The sequence below is a fragment of the Polyodon spathula genome, chromosome 11, assembly GCF_017654505.1.
Source record: "Polyodon spathula isolate WHYD16114869_AA chromosome 11, ASM1765450v1, whole genome shotgun sequence".
Lineage (NCBI taxonomy): Eukaryota > Metazoa > Chordata > Actinopteri > Acipenseriformes > Polyodontidae > Polyodon > Polyodon spathula.
In genome coordinates this window covers 17845117-17870232 of record NC_054544.1, presented here as the reverse complement: position 1 = coordinate 17870232, position 25116 = coordinate 17845117, and the positions used below count along the sequence as shown (strand labels likewise).

The 25116-nt window shown below is 38.1% G+C and overlaps 2 protein-coding genes and 1 non-coding gene across 3 annotated transcripts; 1 reads left to right on the top strand and 2 right to left on the bottom strand.

Annotated features, from left to right (window-relative positions):
• Positions 1-204: 204 nt before the first annotated feature.
• LOC121323287 (nucleolar protein 58-like) lies at positions 205-9409 on the bottom strand. The gene is made up of 15 exons (XM_041264259.1): positions 9210-9409; positions 8216-8292; positions 7624-7676; positions 7396-7520; positions 6922-7058; positions 6428-6492; positions 6043-6177; positions 5464-5609; positions 4874-5000; positions 4313-4476; positions 3855-3989; positions 3524-3585; positions 3052-3182; positions 2600-2706; positions 205-2214 (listed from the first exon to the last, which is right to left on the bottom strand). Exons 1-15 carry the CDS (start codon positions 9252-9254, stop codon positions 2155-2157), a joined length of 1569 nt encoding a protein of 522 aa, XP_041120193.1. The 5' UTR covers positions 9255-9409; the 3' UTR covers positions 205-2154.
• Positions 5233-5316, bottom strand: LOC121323728. The gene has a single exon (XR_005951170.1). It is a non-coding gene; the product is annotated as a small nucleolar RNA SNORD11B (small nucleolar RNA).
• Positions 9410-13785: 4376 nt separating the features above from the next.
• Positions 13786-24791, top strand: LOC121323170 (small ubiquitin-related modifier 1). The gene is made up of 5 exons (XM_041264049.1): positions 13786-13920; positions 17165-17239; positions 18644-18721; positions 20672-20743; positions 21177-24791. The coding sequence occupies exons 1-5, from the start codon at positions 13909-13911 to the stop codon at positions 21243-21245; spliced, it is 306 nt and encodes a 101-aa protein (XP_041119983.1). The 5' UTR covers positions 13786-13908; the 3' UTR covers positions 21246-24791.
• Positions 24792-25116: the final 325 nt, after the last annotated feature.

Here is a 25116-nt window from a genome sequence, read left to right as displayed (position 1 = left end):
GGAAAGTTCAGTGGTTTTACTACCTTACAATGACCAAAATTATGATTGAACTTTCCAAATTAAAAGACAAAGATCTGCTGACTGTCTCCACATTGAAAATGACTGGTCTGGTCTTCCTTGACAATTGGTTTTGAAGGAAGCTTACTCTTCTTTACATTGCTGGGGATAGTTTTGAATCTGATAATGGAATATAGTAAAAACAACTTAAAATATTGACATTTATTTTGTAGGTAATTAATAAGTTATTAGGTTAAAACAATGCTGACAACTTAAGTAAATACATGTTATTCCCCATCCCCACCAATAAACAATTTTTTTTTTTTTTTTTTTTTTACCTGCTATATAAATTTCATTCTTCTGTCTGCAATATAGTTTACTCCATGAAATCATGCAACTTTTTAGCCCGAGTACATTTTTAAATGCACACATGCTTTTAGTCCATTGTGAAATATTCAGATAATTCCAGTCATAAAAATACTTTTACCATGTAAATACGATTGTCTATATAGATGGGCTGTTTCTGCCACCAGCAAACAGAAACCTTTGTATAGAAACATCCATCAGTTGAACCATCTCAGGTTATTTTTATCTGAACTTTGAACTGGATGATGTAGTTTTCTCAGATCCCATTTGTTTGTGAAAAGGAATATTTAAGTTGCTTTGATTTTTCCTAAAGAATGGTGTATTATATGAAACTAGTGTTTAAACATGTATAGTATCCAATTGTATATTATTTCTGAATAACCGTTTTGTTATACTTTTAATCAAAACCAGGTTTTATTTAAATTAATTTGAACGGCAAGCAGTGTTTTATTTTCATGAACTAGAAATACCTATGCAAAATAAGCACATGAAAGCAGAAGGAAAACATTAATTGTATGTATTGATTTAGCATTCCCTTGTTATGCAGTTGTTCAACATCTATTCTCTACATGGCAAGTAAATTTATGTAAATATTATTTATATTCCAAATGACAGCACACACAGTACAACTTCAATGTTGTGTAGAACCGTGCTTCTCAACCCTGTTCCTTAGACCTGTCTCTTCTGGTTTTCAGTCCAACTGAGCGCTCAATTACTTAACTAAACAGCTTAATTAGGCTTTTTTAATTGTTTTCAACAACTATAAAATGTTAAGTAACTTGAAATCTGCAACTTTTCAGGAGCAGAGAATAATTAAAAAGCCTATTTAAGTTAATTAATTCAATTAAGGGTTTAGTTAAGTAACAGAGCTCAGTTGGAGTAAAAACCAGAAGACATGGGTTTCTGAGGACGGGGGTTGAGAACCACTGGTCTAGAACACACAAAATGGATTAAATTTAAAAGTTTATTAAAATATGATTTTCTTGTCTGCTAGCTCCTTATTGTATGTATATTTTCTTTGGAATGGACAGATATTATGGTTCTCTTCTAGATACACAAAACCAATCTTAAGCTTTTATCTCCTCACAGAATTCCCTTATTATAGGACAACATTTTGCCCCAGTACTGGACATCCAGTGCATTACAATGTTTAAAAACCCAACAACTGACTCAAATACAAATAATGTGGGGCTAGATGATCTAAAGCCAGTAAACCTCTTGTCCCAAGGAAAAGGGTCTAGAAGACTGAAACTACAACTAAGACAATATGGTATATTTGCAGAAGTTACCGTTCCTGTTGCCACATTGTTATTTTACATTGCACCTGTTTTAATCTTTAAAACAGCTTCAGTATGTTGTTTAGGGTCATAAAATTATTACATTGGTATGTGAACTGCTGAGCAGGTGGAGACAATGTACTTGTCAGACAGATTTATGCTCTGCAAAGTATTATTCCATGGACACAACATTCATTCTTCCACGTCCTTTCATAGATAGTGGTGTTGCCCACATATTTAATATCCAGAGCTAGAATCACTCATCGTTAAACTCTATGCAGTGAGAAGAAGAAACAAAAAACACAGCAGTCCAAAATGTTTGAGTAAGATCTGTACCTGTGCAAACTGTGGACAAATCAAAATGAAAGTCCTAAAATACAAGGGTCACATAAGACTCAGCTTGTGTAACAAATCACATGGCAGTCACTATTTAATGCATAAGAAACTAAAAACGGTATAAAAGTTTAAAAGGAAATACAGACACTGGGTAAAACAAATATAAAACAATGCTGCTTTATTCATCCTCTTCTTCCCTTGCTTTCTTCTTTTTCTTTTTCTTCTTTTTCTCCGAGGGCTAAAACAAGGAGATGTGTATTAGAGAAAACCCAAGGCTGGGAGCCAGACCGCAAGAGGGTAGTGTTATGAACCCAAATCAGAACTTCAACACTCTCGTAAATACGAGAGAAAATATCCAGCTACAAACACATATTGGTGCTTTTAAACAATTTAAATTCAACAATTCAGAAAACATTTGTTCCTGGGTTTAAAGCATTCTAAACAAAAAAAAAAAGAGATACAGAACTTTAGATTGACCTGGTCCCATGTAAATCTAAAGCCAAATTATTTCCAAAACCAACATATCAACATGACATTTCCACTTTGAGACATTCCTCAACTATATCCCGAGTGTAAACTTGTGAATAACTTCAAAGTATTTCTAAATAAATAGTCAAACTTACTTCCTCTACAGCAGCAGGTTCTTCCTCTTCAGCCGGCTCACGCTTTTCCTTTTTTTTCTTTTTCTTTGGAGGCTCCTCTGCTGCCCTCTCCTCCTCCTCTTCAGCTTCTGTGTTACAAACAATTACAAATTAAAATCTGTACTTTCCCCACCTCCCCAGATTCCACAGGGCATTTAAACACCAACAATGTTTTAGCAACAGTCAGTATAAATTTGAGAATTGGGAGTAAATTCTACACTGTAACCCATTTTCCAAATCCACAACTTTATAGTGTAGGGTTCCATGCAATTGTTCATTTGTAAGAAATCCCTGGGTTAAAACTGACACATTCAAATCAATGCAAACAGTATCAAACCAAAAGAAGTTGCTCTGGATCAATTCTCATATTCACTTTTCTATTGCATATTACGGACAGCCTCACTGTGCTAAAGTTACATTTACATGGCACCAACCTTCCGGCACGCGGTCCTTTTTCATTTTCTTCACTTTGACTTCAGTCACTTCCTCTTCCTCTTCTAATTTTCTTTTCCTTGAAACCGAGGGCAATGTGGAGTCTCCAGATGGGTCGTATGTTTTCACTTCACTGCAAAAAGGAATTGAAATAATTAAGTCATCTAAATACCAAAGCTTAAACAGTTTGTGTGAACTCTAAGGAGTTTGAGAAGTTGCCCTGACAAAGCATTAAAAAAAAATTATGCATTATAAAATAGATAGGAAACTTAACATGGTACAATTGTACATGCAGTGACTGAAGGGGATATTCCATGGCAGTGCCAATTATGGACCAATATCTCAGACATTTGCATGTATTGCACAACAGGTGGGGGGGCTCTCAGATGAGGTAGTGACTGAAATTGCCCTCATGGTTGATCAGGCACTCTTAAAAGAAATCAATGAGCAAGGATAGAGAAATCCAATGCCCACCTCTTATGTTGGTACTTCTCGGTTTTTGCCATTGCTTTTCCTGTTCCACTTATCCTTCTGTTCTGTAAAATAAAAATACAACCAAGTCAGGCTTATATAGGCCCTCAGTTATACCATCAAAAAAGGGAGTTGGAGTCTTAATCTGAGTTTGTTTAAAAAAAAAAAAAAACGAATAGGTACACAAATAAATCATAGTATCAAATAGTGCATCCAATTGTCTGGTAATCATTTTATTTTTGCAACAGATTCTTTATTTTCTTGCCAGACTACAGGCCTCTAGAGCTCTTTATCCACTCAGTAGACTTTGAATGTTCAAAAAGGACAAACTTACCCCTTTCTCTTCTAGATGTCGTAACCTGACCTCCAGCTTCGCTCTGCTCTCTATTCCCAGTTCTGCGTTTGTGTCCTCACCCAGGGCATCATAGCGGATTGCTAGGGCAGCCTTGGCAGCCAACATTCTGGAGATCTGCACAAGAGGCAGCAAGCTTAATATCAGGTACAAACAAACTTCACAGGACTTGAAATAACTAATTGATATTACTATTTCCTTTTTGTAGTAAAATAAATCTATTCCACACCAGGTAACATGCACAGACACTAAAATCCTGCCACATAGAAACAAGTGTGAAGTGATCAGTACAGCAAAATGCAACACTTCAGGCATGCTGCCACCCGTTAAACACTGAATCAATATAATGCATACAATTGCTACAGCTGTTCATAAAATATAAATCAAATGTTTCAAACACTTGGTTGCATCATGCTCTGAATGCAAGCTAAATCTGTTACCTTTCCCTTGTTTTTTGGTGTCGTCTGTCCCACTAACGATGCATGGTAGATCAAACCATACTTAGGAGTGTCCCTTTTTGTCTTTAATGCTCTGAAGAGAGCTTTCTCTGCTCCAAGGATCTGAACTGTGGAAGCTGGGTGTTTTGCTAAATTCAAGAGTGATCCTACAAGGGAAACACCAAAGAGGAGGTCAAAAGATGTTCTGAAAAGGGGGGCTTGTTGTAATGACTAAGAAAAGGATTGCTTTGCATTACTGGTCAAACATGTTAAATGTAAACGATATATTCAACTTTCGCTGAACGTATTCTTTGCAAGGGGGAATCTCAGACGAGGTAGTGACTAAACTTGCCCTCAGGAAGTGTCAGGAAGTTTTGGAAATGCATCATCACTGAAACCACCCTTTATTTCAATGAAAGTAGGAAGTACAATACAGTATTTGCTGCACGTCAAACAGTCTTGAACTCTACAAGTAGGTATGTTGGTTATGTAAAGTTGAGAAAATATATAATTCTGCCCAAGTGTAAAACATTAATGTAAAAATACTGGAAAAACAAAACTCACCAGCATGTGCAATGAGTCTCGCTCCAACAAGTTCTCCTACCATGACAGTAAGATTTGGAGCTATGGCCATCATTCTGTTCTTCAGGTAGTCATAAAGCTGCGCACGGTATTCAGAGATCTCAATTACCTGAAGAGGAAAACACTGAAAGGTTAACCTTGGTTTTCAGAAAGCCAACAATGTTCAAAATACCAATACTGAGACCATAATGCTACAAAGGTAATCCGTGCTTCAGTTCTGGGTTCCAGTTAATTCCTATGTTTCCACCTTGCTTGATTGTGCAAACGTGGTTTAATCTATAGCTGAACGAGACTGAAGGCATAAGCTAGCTTACAACCAGCAATACAAATAACTGATCACGTTGCAGCTCAGATGAGGTAGTGACTTAAAACCCACATGTTTTATTCAGTAAAGTGACAATATGTCATCATCATCACCGCTACTTATGATCAACCAATGTATTTTTTTTTTTGAGACAGAATGTTGTTTTTGTTTAAAGCAGAGATGATAAACAAAAATCGGTCCAACCGATTAATTAAGCATCATCCAGCTAGGCATTAACAGCTGGACAAAACCTAAAATTAAAACATACCTGGTCACACAAGTGCAGAATATTCCCAATATCTTCTTCTGACACCTCTGTCCCCATGGAGATCTCTGCCGCTGTTTTCACCTCTCCCTCCACCTCCTCAGGCAAAATGTCTGAAAGATCTGTGGTGGCAACGTTGGTTCTGACCCCTGCAGAATGCAATACACACTTAAGCACCTGAAGTCAGCTGTGTATAGTGTCAACTCCATGCTGTGTGAAGCCTTTGATACAACAGAAACTGGTCTTTAAAACATGCAACAGGGTTAACCCTTTATGCTCATTACTATATATTGAATCAGATTGTCTAGCAATAAGCAAGATGTGTCTGATAAGCTGTTGATGCTCTGCTTAAAATAAGCAATTTTGTGTTCTGTGGCTGGCATTAACCTTTTATTGCATGCTTTGGTCTAAACAATGTTACAACAAGAGTATGAATTTCTACATACACATGTAAAAGATCAAAGATTGCTTGCTTCATACAAGACATGCAATGAAGTGTAACCCTCAACTTGTTCCACATCAATGTTTCTAAGCGAAGGGGTTATATCCTATCTCACACCACACTGGGCACCTGATACTCACCTATTTTCTTCACACTTTTACAATAGGCAAGGTTGTCTGTGATGATTTTTCCAATTTCAGGGAAATGCCACCCGTACCACTCTCTGCAGCGCATGATGTAATTGTTCAGCTCTTTGTCCAAGTCATCAAGCAGGGCTGTTTGAAATTACTGTTAGCACACTTTGATGAATTTAAGGTTGTAATGAAAGAAAGGCATTTCAGATAGAAGACATTATGAAATCCTTTACCACTACACAAGACACGCTTTTTGTTAATTTAAGTGAACACTTGCATCTTTTCAGTTTTTGTCTATAATAAACTCATCTATATAACTGCTTTGCTGAAACTTTTAAATCACTATCCAGATGGCTACCCTAAAATAAACACAAACCAAAGCAGTACTTACAGATAGCTTGCACAATCATTGTGTCCACTTTATCAGGGCTGAATTTCAGTTTGTAGCGGGACAAGCTGTGAACAGAATGCAAAATGAGGCTGCTTCAACATACTGATTAAGAACGAACAAAAACAATCAAATTAGCTTGTCGTTACAACCGCATTTTAACATATCCCTCGTTTTATGATGTTTGACACCATTCTGAGTGGTTCTGGGTCTCAAATATGGAGTTATCATTATCCTCCAAATTTGCTTTTACCTGGCTTAGCGCTTTCCATGAGCTGTGGCCATATGACATTTCATACAGAGTAGGTGGGCCTTAAAGGGTTGAAGGGGGTTTATTATCTGTAAGCACAATACACCAACACTGATAGAAAACCACTCACATCTCTTGGTTTACAAAAGATAATAAATTGGAACCACTCAGTGTACAAGCTCCCTTCAAAATACAGCCACTTGAATATGCTTCTACTGTATATGAAGGAACATTCAAATGTACATACCTGTGAGCTAAACCAAGAGACATAGCACTAATCTCCCTGGGAGGCAGGCCAGTGATTAAGGATTCCATCTGGTTCCGAATGCCCCTCATCAGCTCTGCAATAGCAGTATTGTGCACGCAACTCAGGTTCAGCTTATCCTACAAGAGAGGAGGAAGGGAAAAACAATTAGTTTCAACTTGCATCTCAGCTAACAAACCAATTTCACTTAACATACCATACCCTTTCACTAAATTACTTGTGGGCAATCCTTTTTTTGTCTTCAGAACAGATAACTAGTGCAGAGGTTGCAGTGCAGAAAGATAAATTAACTGACACAGTGCTTTAAATTCAGTCTGATCTGCACAGGAGTACAAATACCGAAAACCAAGCCATACACTACTATATTTAAGCCTAGCGTGAATACACAGAGCTTGCACGCGAATTACTGCCAAAATACTGAAGGACGCTTTGAAATAAATTACAGGAATGTCTTACTTTGATTACTCCTCCCAGTTTGGCATCACTGATGGCCAGTTGTTCATGTGCTTCCTTTGCAACCACTTTCTTCAAGACCTTCTTCAGGCTCTTTCCAATCTTTCCTTCCACCAGTGCAGTGGCCGCTAGCAACAAATTTTAATATATGTTAAACATATAAAAGGGCAGTTGACATTAGATTTGTTCATCAACAGTCGTACAAAGCTACAACTTAAGGGTTCAAATTACCTGCCAGAGCTTCTGTCGTGTCTTGGAATTTCTCAAAGTGTTTGAGTTTTACACTGCAACACAAAAAAATGCATTTTAAACAGCTTAAATTAAAACAAATATGATTCTAACTAAAGTTCAGATAAGTGACAAATATTATGCCAGATATTCATGCATCGTATCACAGTAGGTATATCGAGCATACAGTTTGAGATTCAAACAATGAATCCAATTCATATCTACCATAACATTATGGCACTCCTGTTAATGCCACTGGTTTCAAACACCTTGGCGAATAATTACTGTTAGAGCAGGAGTGCTATGATTTATACCTCCCTCCCATCTCTCCTCCTTTTGGTTTTCCAGTCAGATAGACAGGCTAGCTGAAACATCTGTGCCATGTTTTAGTTCCAATGGTGTTCTGTGTTACTGGCCTAGTCCTACTACTTATTCCAATTGCCAAGAACACTGGTTTAATTTATCAGTGCAGATGTTGGACCGCCACACACAGGATGTGGCACAAATATATATTCTCTACACATTTATCCTCTTGTGGATCTTTTTCTAACAAGGTGCCTCAAGCCTAGTCTCAGACACCTTAAATCTTACTTACATTTTATTTGCTTTTTCTGGAGTCTCAAACTGCTTCCATAAACTATCCACCTCCTGGAGCTTTTTCTCATCCAGAACCTGGAAGTTAAAAAAAATGTTTCTCTCAACACCATTCTATTCATATACTTGAAGAAAAAAGGGCAAGGCAATCTCATCGTTCTCATATTTATTTTCCCTGTGCCACTACTTATTTTGCGTAATCCAGTTATTGCGAATTTTGCATCAAAGTCGAATGAAACCTGCTGAATAATGTTACGTTAACATATTGATTATATACCGCCTTGTAGCTGTAAACTGACAAACATTTGTCATTTCGAACTCTAACATGAACTAAATACTGTACCGACTTATGGCTTCCGGTAGACTTGTACGATACTTTAGTGTATCGTTTTGCAGTTTCTTTGATTACATGACGTTAAATAAAATATCTAAATTATATTCATATAGTTTTTTTCCGCTAAATTTATAGTTGATGCAAAACTTTTGGTCATAGCTGTAAACTTATGAGGTTAGTTTCTCTTGCTAATTAATACATTTTTGTATTGCTTGAAGAAATATTTGTATTATCCGAATACGGCTACAGTTTAACAAAATTACACTGCCGTTTATAATAAAGCACACGTGTCAGATTTTTATACTGAATTATTTTGAAAATATCAGAGATGCGAATCCAAACACACGCACATTTAAATATTGACCTCAAGACAATAGTAATTGTATTAGTATTATTGCATGCGTTTTCAAAAGGACAAAAAAAAAACTCCGTCAGAGAGGCTGATTGCAACGTGGTGGTATAATGTATCCAGCACATGACTGCACCACCGTAATGGGAAGGCCCCAAAACTTATCGTGCAGATAAACGCGATAAATAAATAAACCATAAAAGGCATAATCGCATTTATGGATCCCTGATAAAAACTGTATGATAAAAAAAGAAATGTGACAATTACCGGCCTATTCAAAAAATGTACATACTACCACATATTCTTACTTACCTTGAAAATAGCATAACCGGCGGCGGTTTCGAACAACACCAGCATTTTCAAAGATATGCCGACTTCTTTACTCCTAAATATCAATATAACTGTTTTTTGTTTTTGTTTTTTTTTTTTTTCTTCAGAGAACCATGCGTGCTGCTGCTGCAACTTTCCTTGCACACAGTCCACGAGGAGAAGCGTTCTGAGTTTGCGCTGTACAACAGTCCTAAAACACTCGTGCCGTGTTTACGCATGCGCAGAGTTTGAGCGGGTCATACCTCTTTACGTCACGTTGCGCGCAGGGGGTTGTGGGATATAAAGAGAGCGCTGGCTAAAGTTCTAACAGAATCATATTTAGCAGAGTTTTTCTATGTTAAAAAAATACATCAAACTTTTGAAGTTAATTTCACTTTTCCCCAAGGTCTCTTAAAGAAAAGACAAAAATCGCAAACTATGACAGTACGTAATTACTATGAGCAATTATATTTTCTGAGCAGTCCAGTTATGGCGCATGCGCAGAAATTCAGCGTAACCCCCGGCCAGCACAGATAGTGACTTTTGTAACGTTTGGGTAACATTGGTAACTTTAGGAATATATAACATTACAAATATTAACAGTACACATAACAATATCTACTGGAACGCAGCACGTCATTGAAATAGGCATCCCCATGAGTATGTTGTGTGGTTATTTTATTCTTGAAATCATGTTAAAAAGTATCTTGGTTCTGTATATAGAATATCTTTGAAATGAATGACTTTTCCATGCTGCAATAAATAAATAAAACAGTATGACTACTGCATCTATAGATTTCAAAGATATCTTTGTGCTTTGACATTTGTTCTTGTTCCACTGACTTACAAAATAGTTAAGAAACTTAAAAACGTGTCGAGGATTATACCTTTGTGGGACACATTAAATATCAATAAACATGAATAATGCGCGCATCCAGCTGTTAAACATCTCATCTCCTGCACATGACTTACTATGTCATGGTCATATACATAGAGAAGATGGGGCATGACACATTAACGCCTGCAGCGGTATGCACAGTGCGTACCAAAATTTCGGTTTCGTAAGTGATGGTGGACTTACATATAATCTTGTGCGAAACAGACATTTTTAGCTTATAGGACCATTGTACTGTTTATTTAGTGTAAGAACACATAACTGTCTGTTTCTGATGGTAGTGGAGCTTTAAGCGCTGAAAACATGTGGGCAGCAATGAATGTTAGTACTGCATTAACTTAATTATGCTGCTCTTCCAGGTTTGAGCACGGTACTTGCACATTTATGCAAGTTTCATTTGTATGTAATTGTACCAGTGTCGCTGTGTTCACATTGTGTATTAGGTTGTGTGTTAGCGCCATTCAAAAATGAAATACACAAGCTTATGGGTTATTTGTTTAATCATTCTGATTATGTGTATATCAAATATTTTTAAATGTTAAGAGCTGCTCTATTTTTTTAATTCTGGCCTTTTGTACATTTAACACGTTTTGACTTTATAACAATATTGTAGCGGCCAGCTGTATATGGGTTCGGTGGGGGGAAAAAAAAAAAACGACATGCAGTCAAAGCAGTTACAATTGCTGTTTGTATTGGTTTAGATCTTTTAGAGAATGGATTGCTCTCTCAGACTCCTCCTACTCCAATGTCATTGGTCCAAACAGAACACAATCCCTCCAAGGGTGGGAGATGCAGCTTAGCGGCGCAGTTTTCTGGTTCGCGGTCGAGGCGGGGATACTGGGAGTGTAGCTGGGTTAGGAGATGCATCCCAGTGGTGTTGTTCCTGATTTTGGGGGAGTGGGGAGTCTGGGCTCAGACTTCGTGTCCGACGGCGGCACTGTCTTCTGGGTCGGTCTGGAACAGGGGAGAGGGGAACGGGACCTGGCAAGTGCGAGGGGCTGGAGAATGGAGGACTCACCTGTAGAATGACAGCCATGATAAGGAACAAGGCGATCTCTATGTAGCACAACGCGGCAGCCAGTGGAAGGCAACTTCGCTATGCAGAGCACTTCCCCCAGACAGTCAAGTACTTTACATGGCCCGATCCATGCGCTATCAAGTTTCGGGCAGCGCCCTTTCCTCCGCTTTGGATTGTAAACCCAGACTGACTCACCAGCCATGAGGTGACATCCCCTCTCCCGTACGTCATAGTTGCGCTTCTGTTTGAGGCCGGCAGCTTAGAGATTGTCAGGGCCAAATTGGTGTGCAGCATCCAGCTTGTCGTGAAGGTGGTGGGCATACTGTGTTCTGGGGGCCAGTGTTTCAATGCCAGGGGGTCGTCCGAACAGCATCTCAGCGGGAGTTTGTAGTTCCTTGCCCACCATGAGTAAGGCAGACGTGCAGTTGATGGACACCTGTACGGCCGAATGGTAAGATAGGAGAATGAGGGGCAGCTGGAGGCCACAGTTCCTCTGGTGGTGGCTGGTGGCGATGGGATTGGCCACCGCTGGACAGCCTCGATCTTTGCAGAGTCGGTCTGGATTCCATCTTGCCGCACCCAGTGTCCTAAGAAGGCGACCTCCCTCTGCATCAGTCTGCACTTATCTGAATGTAACTTGAGCCCAGAGGTCCTGAGCTGCTGTAGCACTTCTTGCAGGTTGAACAGAACCCCGTCAAAGGTGGCAGCATGAACCAGCAGGTCATGAAGGTAGACCAGACAGTGCTGAGGTGGAATGCCGGACAGTACGCGCTCCATCAGCCTCTCAAAGGTGGCGGGAGCATTGCAGAGTCACAAGGGAAGCACTTTAAACTGCCGGAGACCTGTGGAGAATGGTATCTTTGGGCAGGCTTCGGGGGACAGCTCAACCCTCCAATAGCCGCTGCGGAGATCCTGCAAGCTGAACCAGGCAGAGTCAGCCACCGGATCCAGGGACTCGTCAGTGTCAAGCAAGGGGTACGAGTCCTTCTCCGTCACATCACTAAGGCACCTATAGTCCACGCAAAACCACCACTCACTGCTGTTCTTCAGTACTAACACAACAGCAGAGGCCTATGGACTGTCAGAGGGTTCAATGATGTCTGTGTCTTGTATTTCCCAGAGGATGTGGTCTGCTGTCTGATGGGGTGGCTGTCATCTGTATCGATGGAGTGCTGGACTAGGATCTTGCAACTGGTTTCTTCAGGGCGGGCGGCAAAGGTGTCCTGAAACTCAGTCAGCAGTGTCCACAGCCTGGTGCGCTGCTCTGGGCAAAGCCCCTCATAGCTATTGTGCTAGACCACTTCTACTGCTGACAGGGCCCCAGGTGAAGCTGTAGCTGCTGGGCTGGCAGGTGACTGGTTGGTGGCTTGTACTGAGGGTGCTGGTAGCAATAAAGCGGGAGGGTGAAGCGATGGTTCTGAGTGACTGATGTTGCCACGGTGCCGATTGAGCAGGCGGCCCGTGACCGTCTGCAACTGGACCGGCGTTGGTTGAACCCGGCTCCTCCAGTCAGAAGTGTCCCTCTTCAGTATGTCCGGCCAGACTGTGGTGATGGAGGCCCCGGTGGAGGTCTGGTGGCTGGTACCTTCTCCTGCCTACAACTGCAGCATCAGTGGGTTGGAATGTGGTGGTGGTGGGGTCAAGAAAATAAGTTGTTGTAATGATCTGAAATAAATTCGCCCAATGTTTAATTTTTAAACTGTTATTGCGTCATTTTATATACTGTTATTTTTTCAGAGTTGCTACAGCGTCAGTGAACTGAAGAAAAAAAAATCCTAAACTGCATGGACAGTGTGAGAAGCCGCGCTAGTCTAATAGAAAATGTGGTCAGACACCAAAATCGATGCCGAACTGGGCAAAACTCACAAAAATAGTAAAATACATTTTCCAAATTACATTGTTTAATGCAGTCATTAGGGGAACCGTGCAGAATTGTGTAAACTGCATTCTCATACTGTAGGCATTCAAGAAATGTATTCATGAAATTAGCGAAGTGCTCTCCCTGTTGCTTTCTTACACAGAATATGCAAGAATCTAAAACGCGCTATATTAAAAACCGGAGCAATACATCAGCAGCTGCCATCTTTCAACATGCCTTGCAGGATATTGTAAACATCCGGTTCACACACCATAAGTGCACTTGCAAATTGCATTGTGAACACAAACGAACTCAGTCCTGAAAAAAATGGAAAATGGTCCCTTTGTTCGCAGGTAAGTGTGAACAGCACATTGGTATATTGTTCCAAACGAAACGAACCGGAAACGGACCCAGGGTGAATGCAAAAATACATTTCCTCATCATTAACACATAATTGTCAAGTATTATTATTATTATTATTGTTATTATTTAACTGCCTGTTTTGTCACATCGTGTAAGATTAAAAAAAAGTCATTAATTAGTCTGTATTTCAAATAGGTTTACTTGTACTTTTATTGTTGTTGTGAACTATTTGGCTGTCACTGTTCTGTCATGATGGCAGTGTGCTGTGTTTATTCATTTTTAGAAAATGAAACGGTCATGCAATTTGATTGTAGTTTTCTAATGTTACGCCAAACCACGAGGACAGGACACCACTTCTCTGCAGTGGACGACTTCAGCAGAAAGGTGGCTCTGGTTCCTTTTCTCTTTGGCTACTTTTGTGAGTGATGTAACTTCCCGAGGAAGTTCCTCCCTAATTCCAATGAGGTCAATATCTGTGTGTTTTTGTGAAAAGAGCTGACATCGATACCTACCAGAATAAAACATAAAGTATTCAAATTTCTCAGTTGGAGGTTTCACAGGATCGAACATGTCTGATACGGTAAGTAAACGATTTATATAGTAATGTAAATAAAACGTTTGTATTTTATTGAGGTCAGGCATGGTATGGTATAAATAAATACAACAGACACAAACCCAGGTTTAACTCAAATATTAATATTGATGAGTTTATATATATATATATATTATATATATATTACATATATATATATATATATATATATATATATAATATATATTTTTTTTTTTATAGTCATTCCACTCTTAGCTTATAATTATATAAGAGATGTGTTTGTTGACTAAAAATATACGATTGTAAATTGAGGCCTGTAAGTTTGAGTGTGATTACTGTAGTACATTAGTTGTGAAGTGTAGCGTACCTGTATTATTTAATTTGTCTGATAACTTATTTATAATGTAAATTAGTTTTCCCAGAAACTAACCTGACAACATTCACCACTCCTCGTGTTGTCTACAATATATAGAGAAAAAAGAATTATGGCGGTAGGATTGAATCCATTTTTGTTTAGGAAAAAATATGGCCCAGCCATGCTCATGTCATACGGCACTAGTTATATAAAATAAAATATTTCTGTCAGTAATTGGTTGCTGAAAGAATTTAACTTGCAGAACGTATCCAATATTCTTAATAGTACTTATGGAAACTCTGCCAGTTATTACATTTGTGAAAGTTGTATGTGGAAGAAAACCTCCCTAAATGGACAAAAACAACGGAAAAACGGAGATAATCGTTATGGGCGAGGGTACAGCTGTTGTTGTTGTTTTCATTCTTGTTCGTTTTAAATCCTTTAAATAATATGGTTGGCCAGTTTCATTGGTTTGTTTACAACTGCTTCCATTGCCTTCTGTGTTTGATTGCCATCTTTGTTTTTTGTAGTTGTCGCAGGAGATTAGCATACTCATGCTTATCGTTTAATGCGGTAATTGAAGCAACAGAGACGAATAGGGTGTTGCATATTACACCTTTTATTGCTCTGGAAGAACCCCCTACCCCCTATATCCGTGCTGCCGGGGGTTACGTATATGTACAGGGATGAAAATAAGACTCCCATTGCATTGATCCATTCCTGGTTTTTATTATGTTTAATAAGACACACCTGAGCCTGTTATCTATACACTGTGGGTAATCTTGCTCGTAATACAACCGGAAATTAGTGAAACCGCTGAGCAGTAGGAGACTTATTTCCACCCCTGATGTATCCCCATCGAGAGATAATAATGTCTTGCGGTTACGTTCGATAGATTTAGCCACAAATTAAGAATACAGCCACCCCTTCCTAATAAAGTGATCACACCAGGATGGTCAGTGGTGGCTTGCCATGTTTGTTGCCCTCCTGAACGTTGCCCCTAAATATTTTTCTGGTGGTATCTTATTATAGTGCTCACTGCATGGGGCAAGGCCCGACAGGTACCCTGTGTTTAGTATTTCATAACATTAAAGTGACAAATTATGTTGTCTGGTGTGTTTGTGTGCTATAGTCCTAGAAGACACAGGCTGCTTACAACATACAATACGGGGAAAAAAAACAGGGCTTGCAGGTTGTGAGTGTTTCCTTGGTGACATTTAGTCAGTTTCTTGGCGTGGTATATATCTGTTTTGTATTGATGAATTGTGATACTTCCTTCACATGATATGCCATTCATAGCTACCTGTAGTCCACCAAAGAGTTCTTGAATGATGTATATATGTGATTTTGTAGTTGGTAGGTAAACTGCAAACCGCATTCCTATTACTTCATAACTGATGTTACTAATCATAACTCGGAAGAACTCATAAAATTGTTTGCAAGTACACCATTTGATGTTGCAATTGCAGGTCTAAATTGCATTATTTGCCCATACCTTAGATTTGAATGATAAAAATGTAGGAAAAAAAAAGTACTGTCGCGATTCGTGTTTTTGGAATGTTTGTAGTGTTTGAAAATCCGAAACCTTTGCATTTCAGCACAATCTGTGCAGTTAACAGTATTTTTTAGTTTTGGACTCAGACTTATGATCGGCTCATAAATAAAAACCAAAAAGGCTTCCATGTGAACTGAATTTACGTTTCAACCCCAGCAGTACTGTTTCTCTGGGGAGGGTTACACCCCTTCAAAAAAGTACAGCTGCACACCAGACCAATTAAGTTTTGCTAATAGGTTGCAATTGCTGCATTTGCATACCAATGTCTATGTTAGCAGATGACTAACGTAAATATCCCTTCTCAAGTTGAAGGTGGAAGACATTATTTATTAAACATTGATTTTTATTTATTTTACTGCATAAACATGCTATCAGCTGCCTAATATTTAATTGCACTGGGTGCATTAAGTGAGCAGCTCAATTAAAGAACCTGCCTAACGGCATGCTCAGTTCCTCTCCTCCTGAGCAGCTCGGCGCTGCAGAGGACATTTCATTGGTGATCTGAGTGAGCAGAAAAATTCTCGCATTGAGCCACTTGGTTACTTCACGCACACGCTGTGTGTTAATTAAATGGAGGAGTTATGGATAAACTTTGTGATTACATCTGGTGATGGGACAACAGCTTTAAATTACAGGGTGGTTAGCGTGCAATGATTGTAATCTTTAATATTTAGTCTGCAATACATAAGAGAAACATCCCTCTTTGAGAGAGTTTCAGTAGTAATGGGTAAAAGTCTGTTTTGTATATTACTTCATTAGGAACAGTCTCAAAAGGGTTCACTTTGCTGAAGATTTCCACTTAGGTCAGTAGTTAGAAATTGTCAGGGATCATTTCAAACATCTTGTGGATTTGTTGTAACAAACCAGTGCCACTCTTGCTGTACACTGTAAATAAGTGTTCTTTGTCTCGCATTTGTACATGCATGTGTCAGCAGGCCACATTCCAAAGAAGATGGAGATTTCTAATATCAAGTGGATATTGCCCTTCTCCCAGTTTGGCTCTAAAATGGGTTTACATATGGGTGGGGGTAGGGGGGTGGATGTTACATTACTTCCACACAATTGGAAGTGGGAGGAGTAAGGTAACCTAACTGTATCGGAGCGCTATTCTAATGCAAATCGTGTTAGCACACAGCTGTTGGATACAGTGCAATCAATGCTAGAATGTAGGGTTTATTGTAGTTTAGAGTATCCACTCCACAGAACAGAAAAGCCCTGATCAGGGTTGAATTACTGAAGGATTACATTTTGTATTTTTATTTTTTACAATGAGAATACCTTTTTTGAAACAGCTTAGTAAACTTGTAATTCTCATCACTGCCTTTAAGTTGTTAAAAAGGGTATTCTCTTTTTCCCCTCAGGATACCAAGCCTTCAAGTCACGATTCGGGAGACAAGAAGGATGGAGAATATATCAAACTCAAAGTCATCGGGCAGGTAAGCTTTTGTGGGAAAGTTACATTTGTGAAGTCAGAAAAATCTGTGACAGACATTTAAAAAGCAACAACAGCTGGTGCATTTTAAGTTACCAATGGTATATGGTGTGTTAGGCTATAATATAAGCATCATCCTATTGCTCATTTTCAAAACGTAAATATTTTTGCGGACCATGTAAATCAGTAAACGCTGTATTCTTTTCATAGATTATTTTGTGAATTTTGGAGTAAAAGTTGTTAAACTGAAAACACTGGGCCTTTGTACAGTCAGTATATAAGTGTAATCTGACGATCCAAAGTTGCTTTGGACCTGCCTGGATTTGCTGGTCATTTTCATGAGGTGTTCGGCTGTGGCAACCATTGAAATCCTAGCCAGAAAGGCTTGTGCTTACTGTATCCTGACAACTTTAATTTGAGCAGTTACAACAGAGTCAGAAATTGTTAACTTGATGCCAGCATATTTTAATGCAATGATAACAAAACTACAATAGAAATGGAGAACAATTTGACAGTAAAGTTTTTTTTAAAACTTGAAAGGCAAGAACTACAAACGTTTAAAGAATGGGGGGAAAAATAGGCCTAGTCAAATTTGGCTTGTTTTATATTTCACATTTCTGTCTCTGAAGAACTGCCTACACCCCATTTAATACCACCACATAGGTCCTCTTTTTCACTGTAAAAAGAAACGACTGCTGATTCATGGGAAGAAGTGAGATGGAAGCATATGAACATTGCACAGGTTTCACTTTTATCTGTTTTAGTTCATAGTTGTGTTTCCCCACCTCACAGCCTAAAGGTGTTTTTTTTCAGAAACGTTTTTTGCTGGAATAAGTAAGCATGACAAATAATGAAAGCAGAAACAACAGTAGAGAATCATACAGAACAACAAGACATTAATTTGGAAAATGTAGTTGATGTAATGTATCTACTAATACTTACACTTTTAAAGTAAAATAATTATCAAACTGAAAACGTAACGTTTCAATTTTTAGAATGTATTGATAAGGCTTTGTCTTGTGTATTGCAATTTCCTCTTGCCTCCTGAAGAATTTTTGCTTAAAGACACCACATAGCAGAAATACACGGGTACCATAGCTTCTAAATACAAATGTGTAAATACATTTGGCAGCTACATGCATGTGTCTTTAGCTACTACTTGAGGTCTTCCTGGTCGCTTTCCTAAAATGCATTTCAAGCATTAATCAGACACCCTTGCACACTCTGTCATTTGCCCAAAATATGTTCTAAATGTCATCTGGTGAAATTAAAATTACCCCCCCCCCCCCCCCCCCCCCCCCCCCCCCCCCCCCCCCCCCCCCCCCCCCCCCCCCCCCCCCCCCCCCCCCCCCCCCCCCCCCTTCCTCCAAAAAAAAAGAGAAAGTAAAATCTCACCCTTGTTTTTCAGGACAACAGTGAAATCCATTTCAAAGTGAAGATGACGACACATTTAAAGAAATTAAAAGAATCCTATTGTCAGAGACAGGTAAATAAAGTATCCTGCTACTTTCTTCTTTTGTGTTTTACACCCTTGGATGAAGACTTCTGCTAAATAAATAAAATTAAACTTGTGCTGATGAATTTCTTAACCAAGTGCTTGAGAAATGTGAATCTGTGATGTATTACTGTATATTGAAAAAAACTATTTGTCCATCCTTGCCAGGGCTCGCAAAATTTTGGTAATGGTACTTGCCCTTTGGGCAGTCCATTGTAGACATTTGGTTGTCCAAAAAAATGTCAAGTTGCCCATAATTGACCTGTGGACTGTGATTTGTACAAAGTACACTGTACTCAATATAGGTACAGTATCTCAGGGTTCACACACTTTTTCAACATCAAAATTCCATACTTTTTCCAGATTTCCATTTGTTTTTCCCAGACTTGTGTTTTAGTTAGTTTCTACTAGTTTTTTGATAGTTATCCACATAGGCGGGCAGCCGCAAAGCATTATAGCTTTTTGATCCAGAGCAGAAGTTGCTCCTGGTTTTCGAAAAGTATTTGTCAGAATCTGGAGGTGCATATCTAGCAAGAGACAATGCAGGTATGCAAAAGAGAAGTAAGATACTATCTAAGAAATGTCCAATATTTGAGAACTACTACTACATTGCATTATTTACAAAAACAATATACAAAGTTGTATACTGCAAATATACTTGTGTCAAAATAGGATAGTATAATGGTACCAATAGTATACTAAAACCAGACAATTTTGGCAAGTATACTTGCAGTATATTACTTTTTTGTAAGGGATGATATTGGATTTTGATCCAAACTTATTTATACCCTCTGTTAAATGTTGAACACTATAGGAGGTGAAAAATAACAAAAATGAAATAACAAATGTGCACACATACATTAAAATGTGCAACTGTCGTGTATTAAGCATATAAGTCAAATACTAAATACAGTACATCCTCGCTATAACAACCGTGTTCGAGTCCAAAGCCTTTTGTTCTCTATAGTAAAAGGACAATCCAGAACGAATAATATAAGCTGCTGGAGTAAGTTAATGAAGTCACCTTGGATAAAGGCATTATCTAAATTATTAATATTAGTACTGTTTTACTCTTGAATTTTCTTTTCTTACAGTATTTGTCACTACTAGCACTAATAATAGTAATAGCAATGAGATTGTGAATAAAAGTAGAATTACAACTAGTACAGTATCTATTTGTGACATACTGCATCCAGTATTCTGGCTATATCCTATTCATTGAAGAATTTTTGCTCAATAGTGCCATCAAAAAAAGAAAAAAAAAGATATAGTGGAGAAATTCAATAAACCCTTTTTTATTTTTCAGAAATTGTATTTGGTTGTTAATACGATGGAAGTAAAGCCTATAAAAGAAAATAAAATTGTGGGTAACCGCAACACCCCTCGTTTGATACTAGCATCCTTTTATAGTTCCCATGCTCATTTTCAAGTCATTGAATACAAATAACAATGTTATAATTGTATAGTACAGATTGAAATCATTCTAACAATGTTACACCACATAGACAGCTTTTTTGTGTGACATGCGGTTGTTTGTTTGGTATGATTTTAGGGCCTAACTTTATCGCTTTTAGAAAAATAAGTTTAAATAAAAAATGAATGGTATGGTGGCAGTCATTGTTTGAAAGCTTGCAGTGTATGCCATAGGTGTATGTACCTGTATGACTGCTTTTAAAAGTAGTTATGTGCTGATGTGCAAATCAATCTTTCTAACATGTGAAGTCACCGTTGCCCGGGAGAAATTCAGTATTTCATGTATGACAAAATTGGGGACTGGTAGCCTTAAGGTTTCCTATAAGTTACCAATTTTGTGTGTCGCACAATGCTCACGGACCCCTTTCCCTTTTTTTTTTTTACTTGGTTTTTGCCATTTTTAAAAAAAATTTTGTTCATTTTATTTAGGCGCAGTCTGATGATATTGTGTATCTTGTTTCTTTCCAGGGTGTTCCAATGAATTCTCTAAGGTTTCTCTTTGAAGGACAGAGAATTGCAGACAACCAAACTCCAAAAGAGGTAATTTGCGTTCTAACACTACTTTGAAGCGCTGTTAAATGTGTTTAGAAATCTCCTGCCTTCTGAGCTTTATATATCCCTGTAGTAACTTATGGAACTAAATCATAATTTATTTAATCATTCGCAAACCCTGGGTCATTAGCCAAAGTATGAAACAGAACAGTTACTTAGAAATTGGATTCGTGTGGCATAATTTACAAGCATACAGTACACTCATCCATAAAACCGACTGGAACTTTTTCTAATTATCATGGCATCTTGTAGCCAAATTATGTAATTGTTTTCTGTGGAAAACATGCCTCTGTCTGGCAATGAACTGAAATTGTGGTATAGCTTTTTCATGTAAAATGATCTCCCTTGCTTATGTTGTACATATGTCTCCAATTTGATAACCTAATGACTTGCCTGTCTTTCTTACCTTTTTTTCCCATAGCTTGGGATGGAAGATGAGGACGTCATTGAAGTTTATCAGGAACAAACAGGAGGACACTTGGACAATTAGACTTTCAATATAGATTTTTTTTTTTTTTGCTCTTTTTTTTTTTTTTTTTTTTTTTTTTGGTTGTTAGTAATAGGCTGCAATACCATGAAACACAGATGATACTCGTCAGGGCTCCCATTAGCTTTTAAAGAGAGGGGTAGTTATCCCCCCAGCCCCCCTGTACCCTTCCTCTCCATGCTCCTCAACACGCATCTCTGAAATTCCTGGAGCAACCCAGTATTATAAACGGGGAGGAGGAGTGCAGCTTTACAACACAACTTTTTTTTTTCTTGCTTGTGCAAGTTTCAGAATTAAAAAAATAAATAAAATAACCGGATATATTGAACTGGTTAATGGAACCAATGCTCTAATCTGTCCAGTTAGCAGATATGTTTTTTGAAACTGCAGCCTTTTCAGACAACGGTTACACAATTCTTGGAATTGTCATACCACTCTTTCAGCAGGAGTTCTTCCTTAGCCTGTCATCTGTAAAGGGTTCTACAGGATAGCAGTTAGTTGGATGTAGGTCTGTGCGTCGACCTACCACTGTGTTCAGTCTTTGTATGAACTACTGTTTCCCAGATGCATGGTTTGTTATTGCTTATTTGAAGCCTTACAAGCTCTGGTAAAGTTTTAGCACCATTTGTTCAAATAGCAGCCTCTATGTGACTGGCTGCAGTGCTTCTGTCATTGCTGAGCATTTAGTCTTCTATTGGAAAGCCATGTGTAATAATCACATGAATTAATTAACACTGTATGTTGCTGAAAACATGACTATACCCATACAGACTGTGAGACTAACATTATTTCCAGGCATTTTTACCTTATGGGAATACTCCCCAAGATAGATCTCCAATACAGAATAAGCAAAGACAAGATTTAGCACAGAATTTAGCGTTAAGATGCACAGCAAGTGAAAAGGGCTTCCAAAGGTTGTCGTTGAGCTTGATTGATTATCCCCGGTAGAGTTCAGCAAAGAATTACTTTATATGCAGTTTTAAACTGAGAACGTTGGGTTGAAAACAAATTCATAATATTTGTTTAATTGAGTGACGAATCTGATTAGGAGACTAAAATGTGGGGTTGCTAAATTGTCACAAGGGTTGGTAAAATGGCAACCAGAAGAGAAATTTGAATTGTTTGTTGTTGCTTTGCCTTTTGGATCCTGTGGTGCAGTGGGGTCCAAGTACCCCAAACAGTCTGAACAATTAACAGATTAAAAAAATATATAATGTAGATCTGTGCTGGCCATTTTACAGTGATGGTCCAGTCTAGTCTAATGCACTGCGGTTTTCCTGGTTGCATGCAGGAATTTTAAGAATAGACTGGGTTGAAAGTCTGAAACAAATCCCAGCATCCCCCCATCGTCCCAATTCGTTTTTTGTTAAAAATGGTTTTAATGAATGTTTTGGAAAAAACAGCCTGGCTCTTTTGTACCATAAATAAAACAAGACCAAAGTTTTATTCAAAAGAGTAGAGGTTAGTATATAGCGTAATGTAGTGCTTTTCTGTCTGCAACAGTCTCCACCTGTATAACTTTAGTTTTTTTTTAAAGCAAAGATGTATTGTAGTCCTACAAGACAGCACATGCTTTTAGGTGACTTTTTAGAAAATATTTACAGCAGTACACTGTTGCAGAAAATTTGCTGTTTGGCCAGACTGGGCACTTCGGATGGCAAATGTATCCCAAATTGTCTCCATTTCCCACATTTTAGTCTATGCCCATAATACAGTAGCACTATTGAGCTGTTGTGTCTGATTTCCAACTGGTGAAGCCTAAATGTAAGTGGGTTAAGAGAGGACTAATGAGGTGCAGGAGGGTGAAGTGACGGCAGTGACCCTCAGAGGACCCCACAGTAAGATAGACTCTCCTGGCCTCTTGCCCTCTCGTAAACTGTAGGCCACATTGCTTGTTGCCGAAGTTTCTATTGCCTGTTTGTCCGACACTGTTTATTGTCTGTACAGAAGAATGTGAATCTGTGATGCATTACTATACTTCATGTAAGACTTCCATCCCAGGATACAGATTAGGTGCAGTAGATATCTAATCTGAGAGCCATTTATCTGCTGTACAGGACAGGGCAGTTGCGAGGGAGTTTTAAACACAGAATGAGTTTGTTTTCGCTTCAATTATGGAATGGGTGTCACATTTGTTTGCTATTGCTTTTAAAAGTACTGTGTGTGTGTGTGTTTTATATATATATATATATATATATATATATATATATATATATATATATATATATATATATATATATATACATATATGTATGTATAGAATACACTTCCCAAACAGGCACTGTTGGTGAGAGTTTGATATTATTTTTAACTTTTAATAGATTTCCAAAATAACGCAGTATGAGTTTATTCATTTGTTAATCCATTCCAAAGCAAAGGTGTCTGGGACATATAAGGCTATCCCAGTCCTGGTGTGTTTGTATATTGGAAGTGGGCAGTAAATGCCGATCACATGCCTGCTTGGATCCGGTAACTTGATAAATTAAATGTGCAATCCCCTTCCTCTTTGGAAATTGGTATATCAAATTATTCCACATGTCATGTAAAATCTAAAAAGACACCCTCCCTGATGACAACTGGATGAATGGGCGTCCTGTTTGAACTTCAAATTCAAGTTGTGTTGATAGTCGAATTAATCTGGAAGTCGGTAACCATTGTGCAAAAGGCACAAGTAGCACATTACACTAACTCTAGGCCACTAGATCGGGTCTGGTTGGTTCGGATTACATTTTTTTTATTAAATTGTTTTCCAAGATAGCTCCACTTTTTTTGTGGAGCTGTCTTGGATGTGTGTGTCTCATGCTACTGTGTGCTTTATGTATGTACAGAAAAAGGCATGGGTTCTGTTTCCATGGGTTCTCGGACTCCATGTCGGAGAAGCCCCATACCAGGAGTGGCTAATAAGATAATCAGACTTGCTATGGTGCATAACAGCATAATACCTGAAGGCTCGAGATAGAAACATCGTTGCTATGGTAAAAAAAAAAAGTGTGAAATGGACAAATGCTAACAGCCCCTTTTTAAAGCTACAGTGGAATTTAAACTAAAATGATTTTGTAATCTGTATGTATCAACTGTACAAAAATATTGGTATAACACTTGAATGGCACAGGAACAGTGGGTTTTAAAATATTTTCCTAGCTATCCAGTAGTCCAAGACACCCGGGTAATGCACTATTTCTTTAAAAAAAAAAAAAAAAAAAAAAAAAACTGTTTCTCTGTGTGTGAGGCGTTTTTTTTTTTTTTTTTTTTTTTTCATTTAGCCTGACGCATGATCATTTACAGTATGTCAAGGTTTTTAAATAGCTGAATGTTTCCTTTTTTGTAAATTTCTTGTTCACTTGCTTTAAGATGTATGTATAGGTAATGTTGAGCATCCGACTTATGTGTTTGTGTTCTAGCTAAATGGAATTGACAAACATTTATTTTAGGTTCATGAATGGGAGCTCCTGTTGTACATTTGTTGTTGCAGATCTTAAATTTCAAACGTGAGGAATTGTTTCAGCCTGTAATTTTCTTTTTTTTTTTTAAATAAAACCATTGACAAAACATGTTTTATGTGTTGAATCCCCCTGCCCCCAACACCTGTTTTCAATATACTAAATTCTGTTACTCTCAATAGCTTGTGCTAAAGCTTGTCCAGATAGTTTAATCATTGAATAAGTTGGTTAAAATGGGTACAGACTTTTTATAAAATAAAACCAAAGGAAATTGAATAGAAAGTGTTTGATTTAAGCGCCATATAAATACAGTTGGTATATAGAATGTTTAGATAAAAACATATTTTGATGAATTTGCATAGCTTTACATTTGTAGCAAAGGCAATAATAATGAAGTTTGCATAGTTTTAGTTTATTTTTTAGTCTGTCCCCCA